General features: G+C 48.8%; 1 protein-coding gene across 1 annotated transcript; it reads right to left on the reverse strand.

Moving 5' to 3' along the window:
• Nucleotides 1-8,999: 8,999 nt before the first annotated feature.
• LOC119096878 (co-chaperone protein daf-41) lies at nucleotides 9,000-16,009 on the reverse strand. The gene is made up of 5 exons (XM_037219862.1): nucleotides 15,881-16,009; nucleotides 11,172-11,358; nucleotides 10,741-10,947; nucleotides 9,822-10,086; nucleotides 9,000-9,304 (listed from the first exon to the last, which is right to left on the reverse strand). Exons 1-4 carry the CDS (start codon nucleotides 15,907-15,909, stop codon nucleotides 9,877-9,879), a joined length of 633 nt encoding a protein of 210 aa, XP_037075757.1. The 5' UTR covers nucleotides 15,910-16,009; the 3' UTR covers nucleotides 9,000-9,304; nucleotides 9,822-9,876.
• Between the last annotated feature and the right edge of the window lie 4,246 nt (nucleotides 16,010-20,255).

A 20,255-nucleotide genomic window follows, 5' to 3' on the forward strand; every position in this document is an offset into this window, starting at 1 on the left:
AAAGCTCCCTTGCTGGCACACTCTGGTGAACCGCAAGGAGCACACCGCCATGTGCAATGCTCTGCGTCGGCGCGTCGTTGCGAAACGTCGCATATCCCTTCAAAGACCAGCAATGCCGAGACGATGGATTAGTCTTTTGAAGCGCTACGGCTGCAGGACGGTGTTTGCTGACGACATCCTGGAGGTCGAGATTATTCGCCCTGGTCCTTCTACATTTCCGCTGTAAAAATGCCTGTAAAGGGGGAGTATTCATAGACTGTTAGGAGCCCCATACTTAAAATGGATACGTTTTAAAAGAACGGGACTGCGCCAGTTGCGGGAGCAAACGTTTCAGGCTGGGGGCCACGTCCCACCCCTACAGGAGCATGCCCCATTCTGGGACGAGTCCTGGGACTCCCTCCGTCAGATGGAGACGGAGGACTGGCCGGGGCACGCTTTACGCCAGCGTACCCAGGTGGGGGTAGCGGCGGGGAAGGGCCCATCAGTGGGCCTCTACCAGACATCTGGGGACCAGCAGGGGCCTCCACTGGCCCTCTGGACGATAAAGTAGTACTGCGGGAGATGGACTCCTTGCCCGCCCCGGACAAACGGTTGACGGCCTTGGCCTGTTCTCGTTCGGCCAAGCGCGCCCGCTTGGCATCGCAGGCGCGCCTGTCCGCCTGTGGCGCTCCAACGTTTCTAACGCTCGTCCACGCGCGTTTGCCAGCGGTGTCGGAGGCGACGAAGGCAGCGCCGTGCCCGAAACAGTGCAGCGGCTTGTTCAACGTGGGTGACGACGGAGGCCGCGGACCACGGCCGCGCCGGACCACCGTCCACCCCTCCTCTCCCGAAGGTGCCAGCGGAGCAGGTGATGCCGTCAAGGTGGCCGCTGCCAAACGGGCCGGCGGCGGGGAGGAGGCCAAGGCTCCGACTGGGCGCCAGTCACCTGCCCCGCCGGCACCACTGAGAGCCCGAAGGACTTCAGAAGCAAAATGAGCTGAAGAGCGAATCTCGTCGATGCTAATGTGTCTATGGTACTGAGCCTTTGGCTTTATCCGCATAGAATGCTCTAGGGTGACTAGTCTCATACAGCTGTCGTGCCTCGCGAAACGAGATGTTTTTAGCAGTTTTCAGGGAAATGATTTCCTTCTCTTGCATGAATATTGGACATCTCCGCTCAAAGGTCGTATGAGGTACCTTACCAGCCCCACAGTTCACACACCATGGCTGCACAATGTCACACTGGTTCCCTTCATGCTCGAACGACGCAGGATGTAATAGGAGCATTGTTTTGAGCAGTTGTTCACCTCGCAGAGAATTTTGGTCATCTGCGTGGCGATTGCTGTCACCTTTCTTTGGTAGCATGGACACCCGAACCACTGTTGAATGCGCGCCAGGTTTGAAAATACATTACCAGCCGAGATGTGGACCGGGTTGTGCGTGCGTGGAGGACGGCTGTGGGTCAGTGCTCAGAACTGAGGCAGTTGAACTTGCGGCAGAGTTAATTGAAGTAACACAGTCCTCCGGGCCGGATCTGAGAGCTGCCCATCGTTGCTCTCATGACTTTTGTTTAAGTTGAGCCTAAACATAAGTTTTGGTGTTTTTGTGGATTTGCTATCAATTCAGGACTGAAGATACATGAAGAGGATACAAAACACATAACAACTTTGAAGAAACTGAAAACTCAGCCAGACGTAAGGCTACGAAGCTCATCAATAAGTTGAAAGGGTTTATCCACATGGAAGAAGATTGTGATGCTGATGATTTTGCCCTAGCAGTAGCCCAGGCCGAGCGACATGAGTTTGAGTTGAGGGATATGCAACAGCAGTTGAGTTTCCTATGGTGAGGAGGTGGGAAAAGAGGATTCTAGTCACCTTGATGATCTGTTTGCCACAAGATTTAAGAGCAAGCGGGGATTGGCTCGGCTGGAACAGTCAAAGGAAGCTTAGGGTGGAAAGTGAAGCTTGACATCACCCTGCCCAAGTTTGATGGGGACTCCATGAAGTGGCCCGAGTTTTGGGGCTTTATGATGTGTCGATTCACACAAACTAGAGTACTCAAGTGTAGAAAAGTTTGTTTATTCGAGAGGTGTGCTTTGTGGTGGTGCACTAAAAGGAACTGAAGGTATACCAGTGGGTAAGGCCGGTTGCAACCTTTCAATCAAGACACTCACTGAGTGATATTGTCAGGAGGATCGGAGGAGGAAGGCCCTGATGAAGAGGGTGATGTATATCTCACCAGTGACAAATAATAGAGACCTAATGTCACTACGTACGATAGTTGATGATCTCACTGCTGCTGTCAGGGGATTGGAGTGTGTGAATGTGACCTCAGACATGTTTGAACAGGTGCCAATTCCCATGATGTTGGATAAGATTCCGGAGACCTGGAGATGTCAGTGGCTGAGACTGGAGACATGGAGCAACATGGGAGAATTCTCCAGCTCCCTGCAGAAGGAAATGGCCGTCTATGAGTAAGCATCCAGGGCTGGGCAGCAGTTATCTGGGACAGCACGTTTCCAAACCAGACCAATCGGTCTGGCAACCGTAAGTGGTGTTCTGGCGCACCAGAAAGGAGGCCTGCATGCTAGCCAGGGCATCCAGCTGGAGCGTAGTGACATATTTTGCGATCACTGGACTGCTGTTATCTCAATCGTGCTGCCAGCTATGCTAGAAGACATAGACTTCTGGCGTGCAATGTGTGTGAGAGGCAGGTTGTAAGTGAGAGGTGGGAGATTGTGAAAAGAGCTGGAGTGTGCCTCAAATGTCGTGGCCCCCACTAGGTCCGGGCATGTAACAACATGAATAGTCCTGCATGCGGACGAACCCATTGCTCCAGCCTGCATCACAGCTCTGCAGCATCATGACAGCAACCATCACCATACAGGGGTGGTCGCTCTGCAGCAGCATCTTACCAGACAGCACCTGCTTATGCTGCACCTGCGGGAGTTGAGCCCCCCCCCCCCCCCCCCTATGCTGCTTTTACTGCCCTTGCTGATGCCCATGCTGAGCCCCTGCAGATGCTTCGCTTGCTTTATGCGCAAACCCAGCTCGACCAGAACAGCTAGTCAGCCCGCCTGGCAGTCAACCAAACTTCGCCCCTGGCTCTAGGCAATGCAACAATGTGACAGTATGCGATAACGCATGTTTTGTGCCAACGGCTCTGATGGAGGCGTCTGGACCAAGAGTATCCTTCCTGTATGCTGTGGGTTCTGCTGGATGGTGGATCTGATGCGTCTTACGTCAGATCATCAGTGGCGAAACTGCTCGGGCTACCCGTGGTTGGGGCGGGGACGTTTGCCTGCATGGGACCTCAAGAAAGAGGTGAGGAGCCACGTGAGTACCAGAAAGTGCAAATGCTTCTGAAGAGACGTCATGGCGGAGACCCTCATGAGTTCGAATTTTAGAAGACTGACCGTCTATGCTCTCAACCCACCCCCGCTCGGCCACCTTCAGTGCTCTTTGAACCGCGCCTGCTGCTGGCGGACGACTTCACAGGTGGTCCTGTGGATGTGTTGATTGGAGCGGACCAACTCTATAGTGTTTTGCTGTGGGACCAGATCTCCCTGGCGGCGAATCTCTGTGCCACAGGGACTGTGTTTGGCTACGTCATTCATGCACAAGAGGGCGGAACCGTCACCCCACAGCCTGTCAGCTACGCCTACCGATGCTGTCGCCAGATGGAGAATGTCAAACAGATGTAGACCCTGGACTCAATAGGGCCCACTGACCCTGTGTTGAAGGAGACCCCAAGCTCCAAGCCGACATGGAACAAGGAGGATCACCGGTCCGAGATGGGCCTGCTGTGGACTTCCGATGAGAGCGCTGTCAGTAACCACCATGCTACGCCTATCCGCACCGGGTGCATGGAGAGCAGAGTAGATCCAGCTCAACATTCGGAATAGGGCTCACACGTCGACAGTCTGCTGCATAACTCGGTCATCGAGACCTTTTCAAAGAAAGGTACGGCTGGATTTTATCTACTCCACAGAGGAATGTGGCAAAACGGCAAGTTGAGGGTCGCGTATGATGGCTCTGGTAAGGCTAATTTAGGCAAGAGTCTGAATGAGTACCTCAATCCTGGTGTTAACCTGCTGCGACGTCTATCTGCTGTGGTGCTGAACTTTCGTCGAGACGATGTAGCCACACAAGGTTAGAGGCTGGCCTTTACATGGATGATATCTGTATCACCTTCAAGACCAGAGCAGAGGCTGATCAGAACGTGGAGAAGACGGCAGACATGGCTCGTCGTCGCCGGAGTTTTATTTCGGAGAACGTGGACGTAGACAAAGTCAGCTAAGTGGGACGCCGGTCTCCTACAGGCACTTTAGGAGGAGGTGAGAATGTGGTGTCGCGACACGGCATATCGATCCGTGAGATTTCCCCGCGCTGCTCTGACCTCCACGAGTGATCCAACATTCTATGTGTTCTGCGATGCATCTAGGAGAGCGTACTGCTGTGCCGTATGCGATGTAGACGGAAGTAAATCACGTCTTCTGGTGGCAAAGGTTCGACTGGCTCCTATCGACCCCGCCCTTACCACACCTAGGCTAGAGCTGATGGCAGCTGTGGTCGGCTGTCGACTCATGGATTTTGGCAAGCAGGTTCTCAACATGAAGGAGCCACACATCATCTGTTGGACAGATTCCACGGACGTGCTGTACTGACTACAGAGCAAGAAGACGCTGAAGGTGTTTGCGCAGAACAGGATGACCTTCATTCTGCAACTCTCATGTCTTGAACAATGGCAACATGCCAGAGGAGAAGACGACCCAGCTGACCTGGGCACTAGGGGTATGCTACTCTGCACGCTGGATAAATGTGACCTGTGGTAGGGAGGCCTCGCATTCCTTCGACGAGACTCGACATCTGGCGCTCCTTAACCCCGGCTCCTTACCCCTGATCGTCTCAGTCCCAATCCGGAGGCAGGGATGGAGTAGAAGAGGTCTGTCCGTGCTGCAATGCAGTCCACGCATCGTGGGGAGTGTCCTCTGTTCGATGTGAAGGCATGCTCTACCCTTGCCCAGGCGGCAAACAAAGTCGCATGGGTGTACCGCTTCATCACCAACAGCCGCAGACCGAGGTCTGAGCGACTGTCAGAACCACTGAGGCCAGAGGAGAAGAAGAAAGGTCTGCGCTTCCGGACCAGAGCTGCACAGAACCGAGCGTACCCAAGCGAGATTGATACGGTGCGTTCTCCGGAGCTGTTGCATGTGGGTTCGCAGTTCGCCCAACTCCGATCCCAGCTTGACAATTACGGCATCCTAGTAACGACACTGCGCACAGACGAGTATCCGCTGACAATCCTACCAGACCTGGCACATATTACCACTCTGGTTGTGGACGACGCGCATAGACGATGCTTCCATCAAAGCACGCGCGTCACGCTGTCCCTTCTCTCAGCCGAATACATGGTACACAGACGGACTGTCCGACGGGTCGTCGAAACCTGTCCCCGAAGCGTTAGTATAGACTACCGTACCGGTCACCAGAGGGTTCCCTGCCAAGTTTCAGGACTGAACCGTGCTGTCCATTTACCAAAGTCGGCGTGGACTACTTCGGACCGCTGTACGTGGACAGTAGGTCAACGAAGGTGTGGGTTCTGCTCATCAAGTATGCGACAGCACGCGCGATCCACTTTGGACTGGTTCGTTCTCAGGCTACTACTGATCTAATCATTGCTTTGAAACGGTTCTTCGCTCAGCGGCGCATTCCTACCATGATCTTCAGTGACGATGCTCGCACATTTCACGCCTTGCTGGGCCATCTTCCGTCGTCTGTGGTCTAGTGTCCCCCCCCCCCCTCCCGGGGCTGCCCCATGGTGGGACGGATTTTGGGAACGATTAATTGGTGTTACCAAGACAGCTTTACGAGTAACCTTGCACCAGTCTCATCTGAGCTACGATGAGCTGTCTACTACTTTGTACGAGCTCGGCTTCTGCCTTAACTTCAGGCCTCTCGCCCAGGGGGATGGTGAAGATATTCTCACTCCCGCACATCTGTTCTTTGGAGTTACCACCATAGATGGTGTCGTCTGTCCGACGCTAAATGAAACCCCGGTCAGTGGGTCTTGGAGGCAGCGGAAGAGTGCGTGCGACCACCTGATCAAGCGCTGGAGGTCTGAATATTTACAGGTGCTACGGAGCTGGAGCAACTCGCCGACAGGGCGACCCTGCCGTCTGCCTAGCCGGAGAGAAGTGTTGGTCCACGGCGAGGGGCCACGAGGTCGGTGGCCGCTAGCTCGTGTCGTTTCACCACTGCGAGATCCCAACGGGCACCCCCGAGCCGCTGTAATATTCTTGCGTGGCAGGCGCACTCAACGCCCGCTCAGTAAGCTGTACCGCTTGGAGGCGCCACCGGAGTGAAGCGCCGAGCATCTGATGTGTCGTGGAATTCCTCTAGTGTGTGATGGGTTGTTGTCGAGGTTCCTGGCTCTGCACGATGTAATTAACTAAGCGCAATTCTTCCGTTGTTTTGTTACTGTTTTGCTCGTCTGTATAATTTTGTAAGGTTTTCGAAATCAGCGCAATTTCGAGTGAGGAGAATGGTGTGTTAGGAGCATTGTTTTGAGCAGTTGTTCGCCGCGCAGGGAATTTTGGTCGTCTGCGTGGCAATTGCTGTCACTTTTTTTGGTAGCATGGACACCCGAACCAACGTTAAATGGGCGCCGGATTTGAAAATACATCACCTGTCGAGATGCGGACCGGGTTACATGTGTGTGGAGGACGGCTGTGGGTCAGTGCTCAGAATTGAGGCAGTGCAAGTTGCGACAGAGTTAATTTAAGTGACAACGCACGCTTGCCACAGGCTGGTCCGTATTGGCAGTGTGGCCTCGTGTGGCCGAAACGCTGACACTGTGGGCAACGCATAGGGTTGGGCACGTACACCCGAACCTTGACGACAGCATAGCCGACACGGATGTCGGAGGTAGGTCTGGCCGGTCGAATGTCAGAATTGTGTTGTTGGTGGGTATCTGGTTGCCACTCCTCCCAACCGTGATCCGGCGCGCTGCGGTAACTCCAAACACTCTCAACTCCTGGACAATCTCTCCGTCATTGACATCCCGAAGATGATAGCAGTCAATGATGCCTCGAGAAAAGTTTTTGGTTTGGTGTGGTGTTACGGTCATTGACACGTTTGGGTCTCGCTTTTGACCTTCCGTCGTGACGGGGTATACAAATTCAATGACTGCCATAGTCCGTGTCGCGTCGGCACCGTTGGAGAACTCAACCTCTATCGCACCATCTCGCAACATGTCGCAACGGATCACTTCATCAAGCCTATCGCACCCGTTTCGGCACTGGAACGACGAAAGAGATGACAAACTTGTCATCACTTCGAAATACGAGGATGTGTGGGGCAGGTGGACCTGTTTCCACTCCGGGCCTTGAGCTCTTCGCGGTCCGTCCCCTTTCCGGAGGGCGGGTGTTTTTTGGGGGGTTGGAAAAGCCATATGCAGGGTTTTAGTTTAGGCACTGGGGCTCCCCACCCACCATGGAGCCCAGCTGGGGGACAGTCCAACGCTCCGTCGGGAGGTGGTCGCGGCCAGGGCTACCCCGGTGCTATACGGGGCGAACGATGCATCCCATACGGCCAGGTGTAACCGGGGAGACCCGTCTCCGTCCTGCCGTGGTTCAGCGCTGCCGCTCCTTGACCCTTAAAGCCGCTGCGCACGGTCAGGCGCCCCAAGCGGAGATCCGCACGGAACACCTAACCGCAACGCGAGCGGCAAGCCGCGTAGTTGGTCTCGAGCGCTCTCCAGGCATGGGGATGTTAGTCCTCCCGGCGGTCGGTAGATGGCGCCAATCACCACGGCGCGGCGGCCGGGGCCTCTCACCGAGAGCCGCAGGGATCCCACCATGGGGTCAGCACCGCCTCTGTCGCAGGGATCCCATCATGGGGACAGCACCGCCTCTGTCGCAGGGATCCCATCACGGGGTCAGCACCGCCTCTGTCGAATTGCGCTGCGCGGGGGAGTCCGCGACGAGTACGGCGACTCCACCTCAACGCGGCGGGGTCTGCTGGGCTGCTGTCAGCCGGGCGACAACGCGGTCATGCCGCAGTATGCTGAAACCTGAGAATATCAGCACCCTGTCGAGTACTTCAGGCTTGAGCCATGTCTCAGACATTCACAGGATGTCCATGTGGTGCCTCTGCAGGAGGAGGTTGACTTTGTCCCGTCGGCGTGTAAGCGACTGAGCATTGATATGGCCGATATTGACTAGCGCCTCTGGATGGTGTACATTATTAGCACGAGCAGGGCGGCGCCGGTCGGCCACACACACGACCCAAATATGTCCAGGCAGGTCGCAGTTGAGTAATTCATCATGTGCCAAAAAGGCTCACTTCGCGTTAGGTGGTGTATTTCGTGGCTCTTTTGAGACCTATACGACAGTTTGTAATTCTCTTGTGCTATCTAAGAATTCTATCTATTTCACCTCCGATTCTATTTTTTGAAGTTTCTATGCTGGAAGTGGCTCACTTTATGCCACATGCAGGAACGCAGCCAGAGCCTTGGCAAAGGGGGCGGAGGGGGGGGGGGGGGGCACAGGGTCGACAAAGGGACTACTGATGGCGAAAATCACGCCCTTCCCAAAAAACAAGAACCGCGGGATATGCCGATTTGTTAATGATGGGCACGGTTTTTCGCATTAGTAGCATCGTCACCTTGCTTAGGATGCATGATGACGTCCAACAATTACGTTAAACAGAAGTAGAGCATTAAAGCATCCAATAGAACTGTCCGCCGACCTGGCACTCTATCCAGGCATGCTGTACCGTTCCTGCCCGTACCTGGAGACCCACGAGCCTGCACCTCTCGGACAATTCTCTCAGCCAAGATACACCACGACCGTGACGCGTTCGGCCAGCGCCGCGGTTTCTACGCACCTGGGTTAGGCTGCATGCCGCCCTTCCAGCCTCCTCGCCCAACAATCGTCCCACTATGATCATTGTCTGTCTCCGCCACGACCATACCCTGCGCCGCCGCGCGCCGAGCTCGCTCGTTCGCCAAACGCGCCGTATGGGTGAAGCAATACATATGGTTTTATTTAAAATCCAGAATCGGCTCGCGTCGGCAGCCAGCACATTTCACCCCGACATCAGGTCACAAGAGCCCCGCGGCCGTGGAGGCGGGTCGCCACGGACGCAACGCTATCACAACACATGTGAATGGCGGGGACGAGGAACGGAGTACGGTACGCCATGACAACTCGGAACGGAGCATAACGGGGGCGCAGCGCACGGCGGCCGGCCGCCAAAGACGGCCTGTTCGTCACTGCGGCCGCCGCTGAGCGGCAGTCGTGCTGATGAGCTCTGTGCTGGTGCTGCCGGAGAGGGCGCCGTCGTCAGTCTCGGTACACAAGGCGGCGTCGGCGCCGCCGTCACGTCCGCGAGCGTGCGATGGCCGCCTGAACAAGCCGCTCACCAGCCTCGAGCTGTATCGATTCATGGGACTGCGGCGACGCGGTATGCTTTGCAGCGTCTCGCCACGGTCAGCGTGCTGACGAAGCGCACCTAACGGGATGTCAACCCAGAACAAAGCACGTCTGATGACACCGAAGCACTGGGCGCCCCACGTCCGCCACCGATCTCGACCGCTGATCGCACGATAGCTCTTGCAGAAATGGCGGTGAGTCGCGCGATGACACGAGTCATGACCGTACCGATGCGAGAATCGGAGGCCCATATTCGTTTGCGAAGTGGAATGGAGGACAGGAGACGCAAAGCCGAAATCTAAGGCGGCGTGCGGCAAGCCATACATCAAGAAACCAGTCCATCACTGCCATAGCTCTCTGAAGCGGAGACAATAGGCGGGTGCGCGACCGAGGCCGGAAGACGTACCGTCGCTTGTGTCTGGTTGAGGTGGCGGGCGGCGCCACTGACCGGTGGTCGGCGACTAATCCTCCAAATCGGGCAGGTCCCCGTCATCGGAGTCCTCCTCCGGTTCGTCTACACCCGCCTTGTCGTCGCCCCCCATGCCGGCCATGGCGTCCATACCCGGCATACCGGCCATGCCCGGCATACCGGCCATGCCCGGCATACCGGCCATACCCGGCATACCGGCCATACCGCCCACGCCACCGAGGCCGCCCATTTGTTGCATCATCTGCGGACCGGACACGGTAAGTCAGGTCAGGTCAGGCCAAAAGTCAGGTGCCAAAAGGGTTTAAGACGCACTCAGCTGATGAGGTTAAACGGCGTCGCCTGCCTCTCACACAGGCAGGGAGGGCGGGCACCGAAGGGAATAGAACCACGCACCTCTGGTTTCCCAGACGCGCAGCTAACGGCCACGCCATCGATATCACAAGCGCGTGCAGGCTCAGGAGGCCAGGCACGGACACTGAGAGATGGAACCGCGTGTCACACTTAACAGTGGTCTGCTGCCACATGTATGCTTAGCACTGGCCAACAGTTCGCCTTATCGTCAGTATTCCCAGGTCAACCGAGGGACTGTCGCTATCAGTACTCTCACCTACGCGACGGATGACAGCCGGTGCAGCCTGTGTCTATACACTGGCACCATGTACATGGCTATCCCAGAGAGAAAATAAGACGATTTACCCCGAGTGAAACCACCATCAACATGAAAAAAACATCACAAAGCTGATGTGGCGTGCATGTTTTGCCAGCCAGCGCACCGGGACCGAAAACAATACGGTCTAATATAACACAGTACAGACAGTACAGATGGTGCACAGTGCAGACAGAGCAGACAGTACAGACCGCATAGACGGTACAAACAATACAGTGTTACGCTTACCGCCTCGATGTCGGGGTTGTCGCCACCGCCACTACCGCGGGCACCTCCTTCGTCGTCGCTCTCGTCCTCGTCCTTCCACCGGTTGAAGTCTACCTTCAGCCAGTGACACTTCTTGGAGTCCTTGAGCAACCGGGGCCAGTAGGGGCCCTCCTCGGCCTTCATGAGCACGAATTCGACCGCCCGGCCCGACACGAGTTGCTTTGACGTCTGGCGACCGAGGACAGGCGTGAACGCGGGCAGGCGAAAATGGTGCACTTTGCCCATCTCGACACTCATAATTCAACAACAGCGATCTCACAACATAAGAAATAATGAAACAAAAAAAGTGTCACATCGAATCATTGACATCAGCGTCGCAGTTACAACCTAAATCTAGAAGCTGCTACATCGACTTTGCAGTCCCATCCACCCGCAGTGATGGATTTACCTACCTCTGAGTTAACATCTTTGTACAATTCCATGTCTACTTCAAATGTTTTCTTCTCTGGTCCTCCTGTTCCTCTGAAGTGAAGCCTGTTTCCCTCCACTTTAATTTCAGGGTTTTTTGCATCTTCTACATATATTGTGAGAAATATGAGGTGATTCCGCTGTGCCCAGGTGACTGGAGGGTGGATAGGCCTGATGAGGAGAACACAGACATGTTACAAATACCATGCTCTTCAGTATACAGCTTCATGCAAACTACCAATTACCCCTATTTCTGAGAGGGGGCTGAACGATTCACTGAGACTGTCAGAAAGAGAAATCTCTTTTCATCACCTTCCCTATCATATACATCAAAGACAATTATACAATTCCAATGCCATCAAGACTTACTTCAGAAGGGAATTAGCACCCATGGTGGAGGATGCCACACATATCGCAAGGATGGCACTCAATGAAAAATAGATCCCATGTATTGACACAGAACATTTAACTCTTTTCATGTGATACTTCAGATCATGAATGGTGCACAAGTGAATGATGCCAGGATTACAAGAGTGAACACTAGTCACTAATAAGTGACATCAACACAGCTTATTCACCACAGAAATTTACAGTTACACATATGCAGGTTGAATTCTACCATTGTGTTTATCGGTATGACAAAAAAATTTTGCTCATGAACCTTTCCTTTCCTTCAAAAAAAGCCAATTTTTACCAGGGATACTTTTAACATTTGAAGCATTTTAAAATTATTTAATGTTTTGCCCACATGTCTCGAATTTCAAAATACTAGCCTGGATGGTTCTACAATGGAACTTACTGCAATTAGTGTTAGAGACTACGCTTTTAAAACATTCTTTCCAAAGCAAATAATTACATGTGGCAGAGCTTTCCAACAAAAGCCTCTATGCAACAGTTCTTTTAATGCAACAACTTCTAACTAAAAACTAGTCATGATTAAACATCTCACACAAGAACTGAAGTGCAACAAAACTTTAAAATGTCTATGCCACATGATTCCCTTTCATCTTTTAACTTCCAACTTTTAGCAAAAACTATTCTACACAACAATCTTCACTTCCTCTAACACAATAAATGCTAACCACATAAGCTTCTAAATTATATTATCTCCAACACAAGAAGTGTGCATCACAAACATTTTAATTAAAATATTTAACATGCCACATCTGATTCATGCCTCTAATGAATAAAAAGGCTTCTGGGCATTAAAATATTTAACATGCCACATCTGATTCATGCCTCTAATGAATAAAAAGGCTTCTGGGCAGCAACAATGTTCTCCTGGCAAAAAATTCCCCATACCCTCCTGATACATGTGGTATACTTTTTAATAAGTAGTTCACCATTATGAAGAAATAGTTCTGCACAAGTTTACCCTCAGCATGGACATTATGGTTGGCAAGTACACTGCAGCTGTATGCTTACTTCCCATCACATGTAGGTCAATAGGATTACATCTGATTGCAAAACACTGAGGTAAACATCAAGTTGTTTGAATTTGTGTGCATGAAAAACTGCTTCGCACCATCTAGATTTTGTGGTCACCCCGGCAAACCAAAGCAGAAATATTTTTGCTCAGCAAAATATTTTTGAGTAATTAGAAGCTTCAACTGATTACCACTGATAATCACTACTATACTTAAAATGCACAAATAATATGAAGGCATACCAAAATTTAAGATGTTTTCCAAGGTTTTCAGAACTTGATGTCACATAATGGACTGGATGACATCAGTGTTTTCAGTCTAAAAGCAGACAGAAGAGTTTGCAAGCAAAATATCCCAGGCACTCTGGTGTAATCCCCATTCTTCATCCTATTTTTAATGTATCAAAATTTTTAATTTTTATAATTTTAATATAATTTTAATAATTTAATTATTTTTAATGTATTTAAGGTATTTAATAATGTTTTGTTCAGCCTGCTCATTGAAGTCAATTTGCAATGAGCAGTCAACTAGTTAACCCATCCACTTGTTGGTCCTGAGTATCTGTATCTTTCTTCATCCTGAGTTCCAGTTAATTGGTGTTCATGTATGTGCATCAGAGAACCCACATGGGATGCATTTTAGTTGATGAATTCATTGTGCAGGTGCACAAAATGCTTGTTTATGGATTTGTCATGAGGACATTGATATAAATCACTGGCATTATGTCTGGTTACATTGTGTCAAACTATGTATGTTAGATATTCTCATTTGTCCCTAACAGAACTTAAACTTTACTTTCCTGACACATGCACATGTTCATAGCTGTAGGAAAACAGGTTACCATTTCCTCAATTTGTGTTCTCAAGATGCTGTATTCCCACCAACATTAAGCTTTGCAAACAAAATTTTGATGTAGTGTAGGGCACATATTTGAAACACAATACTGTTAGATCTGAAAATCTCTCAAGCTATGTATTCTGTGAAATATAAGGAAGCTCATATAACATATAAGGTACAAAGCTGTTATCAGCAGTATCACTCAAACTGAAACAATTTTGGACTGGCCAATTTCCTTGAGTTTGAATAAAAGCTGGCTCCCCAGCATGTTGTTATGTTCAAGCTTCTTCTACACACACTACCCAAGAAAATTAGCCAGGAGTGCTCCTCCATATATCCCAGGGACACAATGATCTGTATGTCAGCACTAGAAACAAAATCAAGTCATGGCACTCCCAGCTAGGGAGAAGAAACAAACATCAAGAAGTGGGCAAAGAAGTGGTGCAGACCTCGTTGGAATCATGTTATGCAATGGCCAATACAGGCCATACATGCAAAGGCCTATGGTAGCCATAACTAGTCAGCTAATGATGGCCTGCTAGAAACACTCGATAAACTATCATTACATATGCACAGTTATTATTGTAAGTGGAAATTTGAGTGAAGTTTAAGTAAAGGATAATCAAACTAATCCTAACTGTGATGAATTAAATCCATTAACACATTTTGACAGCCATGTCTGATGCATAAGAAACATGACACATATTTCAGTGCCTGTACTCTGTCAACCTGAGTGTCCAGAATTGTAGACACATTCCTCACCAAGTTCAGTGCACAGAGTACCAATTCTTCATGGAGTTGTGATGTTACAAGGGTAGTGTCCTTTAACTATACCCTGAGCACATGTTATATGCAAATGTAAATTCAGCTCAGCCTGGCACCAGACCGCAAGAAATGCACTGCATCAAACATGTCCAGTATAGCAGGCAGTATCAAAGTGACAATTTCAGTATAAGTAGTTCAGTATAAGTAGTTTATAGTATGAGTAGTCTTAGTACATCCATACTCAGAGTATCGCAACATGATCTGGGGTCCATTTGATAAACTGGACCAGAAGCTGCTGGAACGTGTTTAGTAATGAGCTACCCGGCTTGTCTTTGAAGTGAGGTGCCAGTCATACCCCAAGAGGCTCAGACTCCCTCAGTTGCCCTGGCTGTAAGATCGTTGTCATAGGGGGACATGATAAGTGTTTCAAGGTTTCAAGATACCAGCTGTTTCAAGGAGGTATGTGGATGTGGGAAAAGGAGTTCCTGACAGGGCACAACTCACAGGTGATGAGGGGACACCAATGGAAGCTCAGAAAACCTCCAGCTAGGACTCTCATATGTCAAAACTTGTTCACCACACAGGTTGTCAATGATTGGAACGCTCTTCCACATCCAGTTGTGTCGTTGATGTCAGTTGAACAGTTTAAGTCTTAGCTTGATATGCACTGGAATGACATCATGTATAATGTCCCACACAGAATACTTCCATTATTTGAAACTGTTTGGTTACCGGACCAGGACCCTGACGAGACTGAGACCTACAGGCCTAGTGGCCTTTTATAATTCCTTATCACCATAAGGTAAGGTAAGGTAAGTATATCATGGCTCTGAATGCCCTATTCAGTAGACAGCCAACACCATTTTGAGCACAAAGGAAGGAAACAATATAAATTTTAATATTTTAAAGCTATTTTTTGACAAAAATACTTCTCAAATCTTATTTCATGCCAGCAAAGGTGCACACCAAACAAGCTTTAGCACACCAAATGCTTAGTTGGCATATGCAGTGGATGTTTTGCAAACCGGGCCTGATTCACCTGATTTCGATGCACACAGTCTCAGCACACTGATGCCATATATGTATCCAGTGAAATGGATCAACTGTTTGATTGCTCACTTGATTTCAACAAAAGATTGGGCAGTGGACATAACAACAAGATGCAATCATTCCTGTTCTCAAACCCGGTAAAGAACACTCTACATAGTCATAGAGTCCAGGTAAAGAATACTCCTATACTAATACTAGAATACTAGTTAGGTACACTATTCTTACTGCACTTTGATTGTTGAGTGGTGTCAAAAGGATTTATCCTTAACATGTGAAAACAATCTGCCAAAACTTTACCAAAAAATATTAACAGAGGTCTGTGTTGATAAAGAACAGAACACATCATCCTAATGACAGTCCATGAAATCCTGAATAAACAACGCCACAGAATCACACGCAACATCTTGAACAGGTGAGAAGGTATTGTGTTCTGCGCTAAAATTATACAAATTTGGTCACAATTCACTGCGCAGTGTATAACACAACGCATCCACGAAAAGGCAACTACCGCATGGGGGATACAGTCTGCCCCAAATATTCCATGGACTGCCAGCACCACTGAAATACAGCGGAGAACAAACCAAGATGGGTGAAAAACATGATTTCATACGTACTCTGAAGACGCCATATCTGCCGTAACCATATCACGGATATGTCAATCGACAGAAATTCGCCCAAAATGCTGTACTCCCCAATGTCCGAACGTCAAAACCCGCGTGGGACGCGTCTGATGCTTTGAAGCAGGATTGTCCACCATGATATCAACTAAGCCCCTAATTACTGCATGCTGGGTAGCGATACTGTGACGTCATCATGGGACCGAGTCACATGCCATCAATGCTACGGCCGCGTGAAAACACTATTTTTCGGGCTGGTTTGAACATAAATATCATCATAATCCAATTTCTTAAGACCTAGCACACTCAATGAAGCCTTTTCAGCTGGAAAATGGTCTTGGTTTGCGCCAGGGCGGCAAAATTATTGCTGAAATGCGCTACCAGTCTGCCCCCGACAGAGAGATGGGGTAACCCAATCACCCATTCACTAGTGATTTACCCCGGAGAGCTCTAGCCGGAGGTGGTTTGAAACAGTCTGTGTAAACGAGTTCAACATACAACAGCAACAACATAGGGTGGAGATAAGAAACGGCGGCCCAGACGGGCTCGCAGCACGCTGGGACGCGCATTGAGAAGTTAAAATGCACATCCTGTAGCATTAGGAGGGGCGTTGCCGGGATAAATGCAGGGTTAGCTTGCCCTATCGGAGGCAGCGAGAGGTTTTTCCCGGGAGGCGTAGATGTAGAGCGCGCCATTTCAGATGAAAATATCAGATTTTCCTGTAAAATGGGATAATTTCTGGCAACTTTTGCAATTTCTGACGGTCTAAGTGTACTGCCCAATAACTCAGCTGGGAAATAGTCTTGGCGATACATAAGGGTAGTCGATGTATTACTCCCTGCGTACCCTTTTCACCTAACCCATTCGGCATTATAGATGTGCAAGTTAACCGACGACCAGCAGTCATAGTAAATAGACAGCAAAATTTTTGGCACTGCCCTCCCTCCACTAGCTTATTTTTACATTTCCCTTCATTTAGGTACTGCAAAACGACGACAGATGGACAATTATTGCCAAGTTATAACTTAAATCTAAAAATTAGATATGATATTTATTTACATACCAATAAATATACCTTTCCAACACATCCCTTAAAATATTTAGTACGTACTCTTGTTAAGAGGGAAACGGTGTGTGATACCCATTCGTACTAAAGTGGCCGAGTTTGGTATCCATACTTACTAAACAGAGCGCATATATTTTTTCCAACACATCCTCGAGGCTAGTAGTACGGAATCTTACTAGGAGGGGACCGTGCTTAGCGCCGGTTCGTGCTAAAACTGGCGGAGTTTAGCACGCATAGATGCGAAACAACGCAGTCCGGTAACCCAGGGCTGAATAGCGGAAATGAGGCTTTTAGAGGTGAACATCGTGAATTTCTTTTCGTTCTATGGGAGTGGAAAGTCTTCACCAATTTGGCATCCCAATTCTCATTTCATTGAGAATTGCTTCAAGAACGCAGTCGGCCGATTGTTAGTCAGTGGGGGGCGTGGGCGGGCGGGGAGGGAGGGTGCCCGGAGAGGCACTTGCATGTAATTTGCAAAACAGCATTTTCTACGAAATAAGTATGATATTGATATATCCTGAACTGCAGGCCTTGGGGTATATCGTCTTGCGGGTAGTGCGGATGATGGAATATGGTTCTCGGGCTGTAGTGGCTTGCGTTATACATGGGTTTGGCTCAAATTTCTTAATCAGGAATGTCACCTGAGGAATGGCTCACAGAAGTTAGGATCTGGTTCAGTTCATGACTGATTCATGTTCTATATTTTAATTTGACTTAGTTCAGATCCTGTGCTTTTATTGAGTCATTTGAGTCATAGCTGATGCAGGCTGCTAAAGTAAATAGTTCTCAGCTGAGATTTGTGAGATTCCAGTATCCACAGTATGGTGTTTGCTGCGAAGAAATAACAACAAACTCATGATGCCAGGAAGTGTTGTGATTAATGCTGCATGGTGTTCATTTTAACTCACTGAAATTGTATGTTGATTTCCTTGAAACACAATATATATAATTCTGCCAACCAAGTACAGCTATATGACTCACTAGTAACTGATGCAACATTGTTGGAAATGATTGGCTCGTGATTCAGCTCATGGAACGTGTGACAGATATGATTCAGGTCATGACTCAAAGCACCATTTTTCCTAGTGAACAAATGCTGCTTATAACTCATCCCAAAACAATGGGCTCATGAGCTCATTCAGCATTCATCTTATGTCAAACACAGGTCTGGTTAGCATGTGCATATCATGTGCAAAAATGTTGCTTTTGTTTGGGTACATGGTTACCTCATTGTGGTGATCACCTCATGCAAACAGGCATTACTTTTGCATGTTGATTGCATTAAAAAATTTAGGTGCATCTTGGCTGAATGTTTATATATATATATATATATATATATATATATATTATCTCCTCTCTCTCTCTCTCTATCTCTCTCTCTCTCTCTCTCTCGTCTCTCTCTTCTCTCTCTCTCTCTCTCTACTCTCTCTCTCTCTCTTCTCTCTCTGTCTGTCTCTGTCTCTGTCTCTGTTCTGTCTCTGTCTCTGTCTCTGTCTCTTGTCTCGTCTCTGTCTCTGTCTCTGTCTTGTCTCTGTCTCTGTCTCTGTCTGTCTCTTCTGTCTCTGTCTCTCTGTCTCTGTCTCTGTCTCTGTCTCTGTCTGTCTCTGTCTCTGTCTCTGTCTCTGTCTCTGTCTCTGTCTCTGTCTCTGTCTGTTCTCTGTGTCTCTGTCTCTGTCTCTGTCTCCTCGTCTCTGTCTCTGTCTCTGTCTCTTCTCTGTCTCTGTCTCTGTCTTGTCTCTGTTCTCTGTCTCTGTCTTGCTCGTCTCTGTCTCTGTCTCTGTCTCTGTCTCTGTCTCTGTCTCTGTCTCTGTCTCTTTCTCTTTCTCTGTCTCTGTCTCTGTCTCTGTCTCTGTCTCTGTCTCTGTCTCTGTGTCTCTGTCTCTGTCTCCTCGTCTCTGTCTCTGTCTCTGTTCTCTGTCTCTGTTCTCTGTCTCTGTCTCTTGTCTCTGTCTCTGTCTCTGTCTCTGTCTCTGTCTCTGTCTCTGTCTCTGTCTCTGTCTCTGTCTCGTTCTGTCTCTGTCTCTGTCTCTGTCTCTGTCTCTGTCTCTGTCTCTGTCTCTGTCTGTCTCTGTCTCTGTCTCTGTCTCTGTCTCTGTCTCTGTCTCTGTCTCTGTCTCTGTCTCTGTCTCTGTCTCTGTCTCTGTCTTGTCTCTGTCTCTGTCTCTGTCTCTGTCTCTGTCTCTGTCTCTGTCTCTGTTCTGTCTATGTCTCTGTCTCTGTCTCTGTCTCTGTCTCTGTCTCTGCTCTGTCTCTGTCTCTGTCTCGTCTCGCAAACTTCTGGATGAATAAGATTGGTTTCTGGTTTAGAAATTTCAGTGAGAATTCTATGTTGATGTTGCAAAAAGTCTTATGACTAATGGTGCATGGTGTTAATTTTGACACTCACATGGCATGTGAGTTTACCTAGGACACATTATATTTCCTTGTGCTGCCAATTTATTTTGAGCCCTATGACCCACTGATCCCACATGGTAAGAAATCATTAGCTTACGATTCAGATCATGAAGTGTATAAGAAATGGGAGTCAGGTGAAGAGCCAAAACAGCATTTTTCCTGGTTAGCAGACACAGCACATAACAACCCCAAAATGATTGGCTCATGAACAGATTCATGATTCAGCTTAAGTTGAACACAGGTCCTGGCTAGCATGTGTATATGTGCGGACGATGATGAAGTTTAGTCAGATGGTTACCTAGTTATGGTGATCACATCAGACAAACTGGTCTTATTTTGGCATGCTAACTTTGTTGCTAAAAGGTTCTGTTATGTCATGCCCAACATCACAACCAAACTTGAGTTCCTTTATAATTTGAAATCCTGGATTGTGAACTTTTGTCTTTTAGGATGTGTATGTTTGCAGGTTATATATATATATATATATATATATATATATATACATATATATATATATATATATATATATATATATATATACATATATATATATATATATATATATATACACTACATTAAAGCTCTGATGTGCAGTATATATAAACATATAATCTATACATACATATATATATATATAGATATATACGTATAAAAGCATTGACAAGCTTTTTGATGCATCATTTTAGTTTCCGGGCCTCTGACTTGGCGTCATTGCTTGGATTAAAGATGGTTCGCATAAAATTACTCATATATTCATCACTCCTTCCATTCTAACGTTTCGAGATCCGTGGCCATCTGCTTTTGTCTCTCACCAGCAACTTCGGTTCATGCCACCACAGCTGACTCTCCGAAATATCCTTTAAAGTCAAGCCCCTGCTGGGTGCGTCCGCCGGGTTGCCCAACCCTGACACG

The sequence above is a fragment of the Pollicipes pollicipes genome, unplaced genomic scaffold (genome assembly GCF_011947565.3).
Source record: "Pollicipes pollicipes isolate AB1234 unplaced genomic scaffold, Ppol_2.1 Scaffold_4295;HRSCAF=5057_pilon_pilon_pilon, whole genome shotgun sequence".
Taxonomy (NCBI): Eukaryota; Metazoa; Arthropoda; class Thecostraca; order Pollicipedomorpha; family Pollicipedidae; genus Pollicipes; species Pollicipes pollicipes.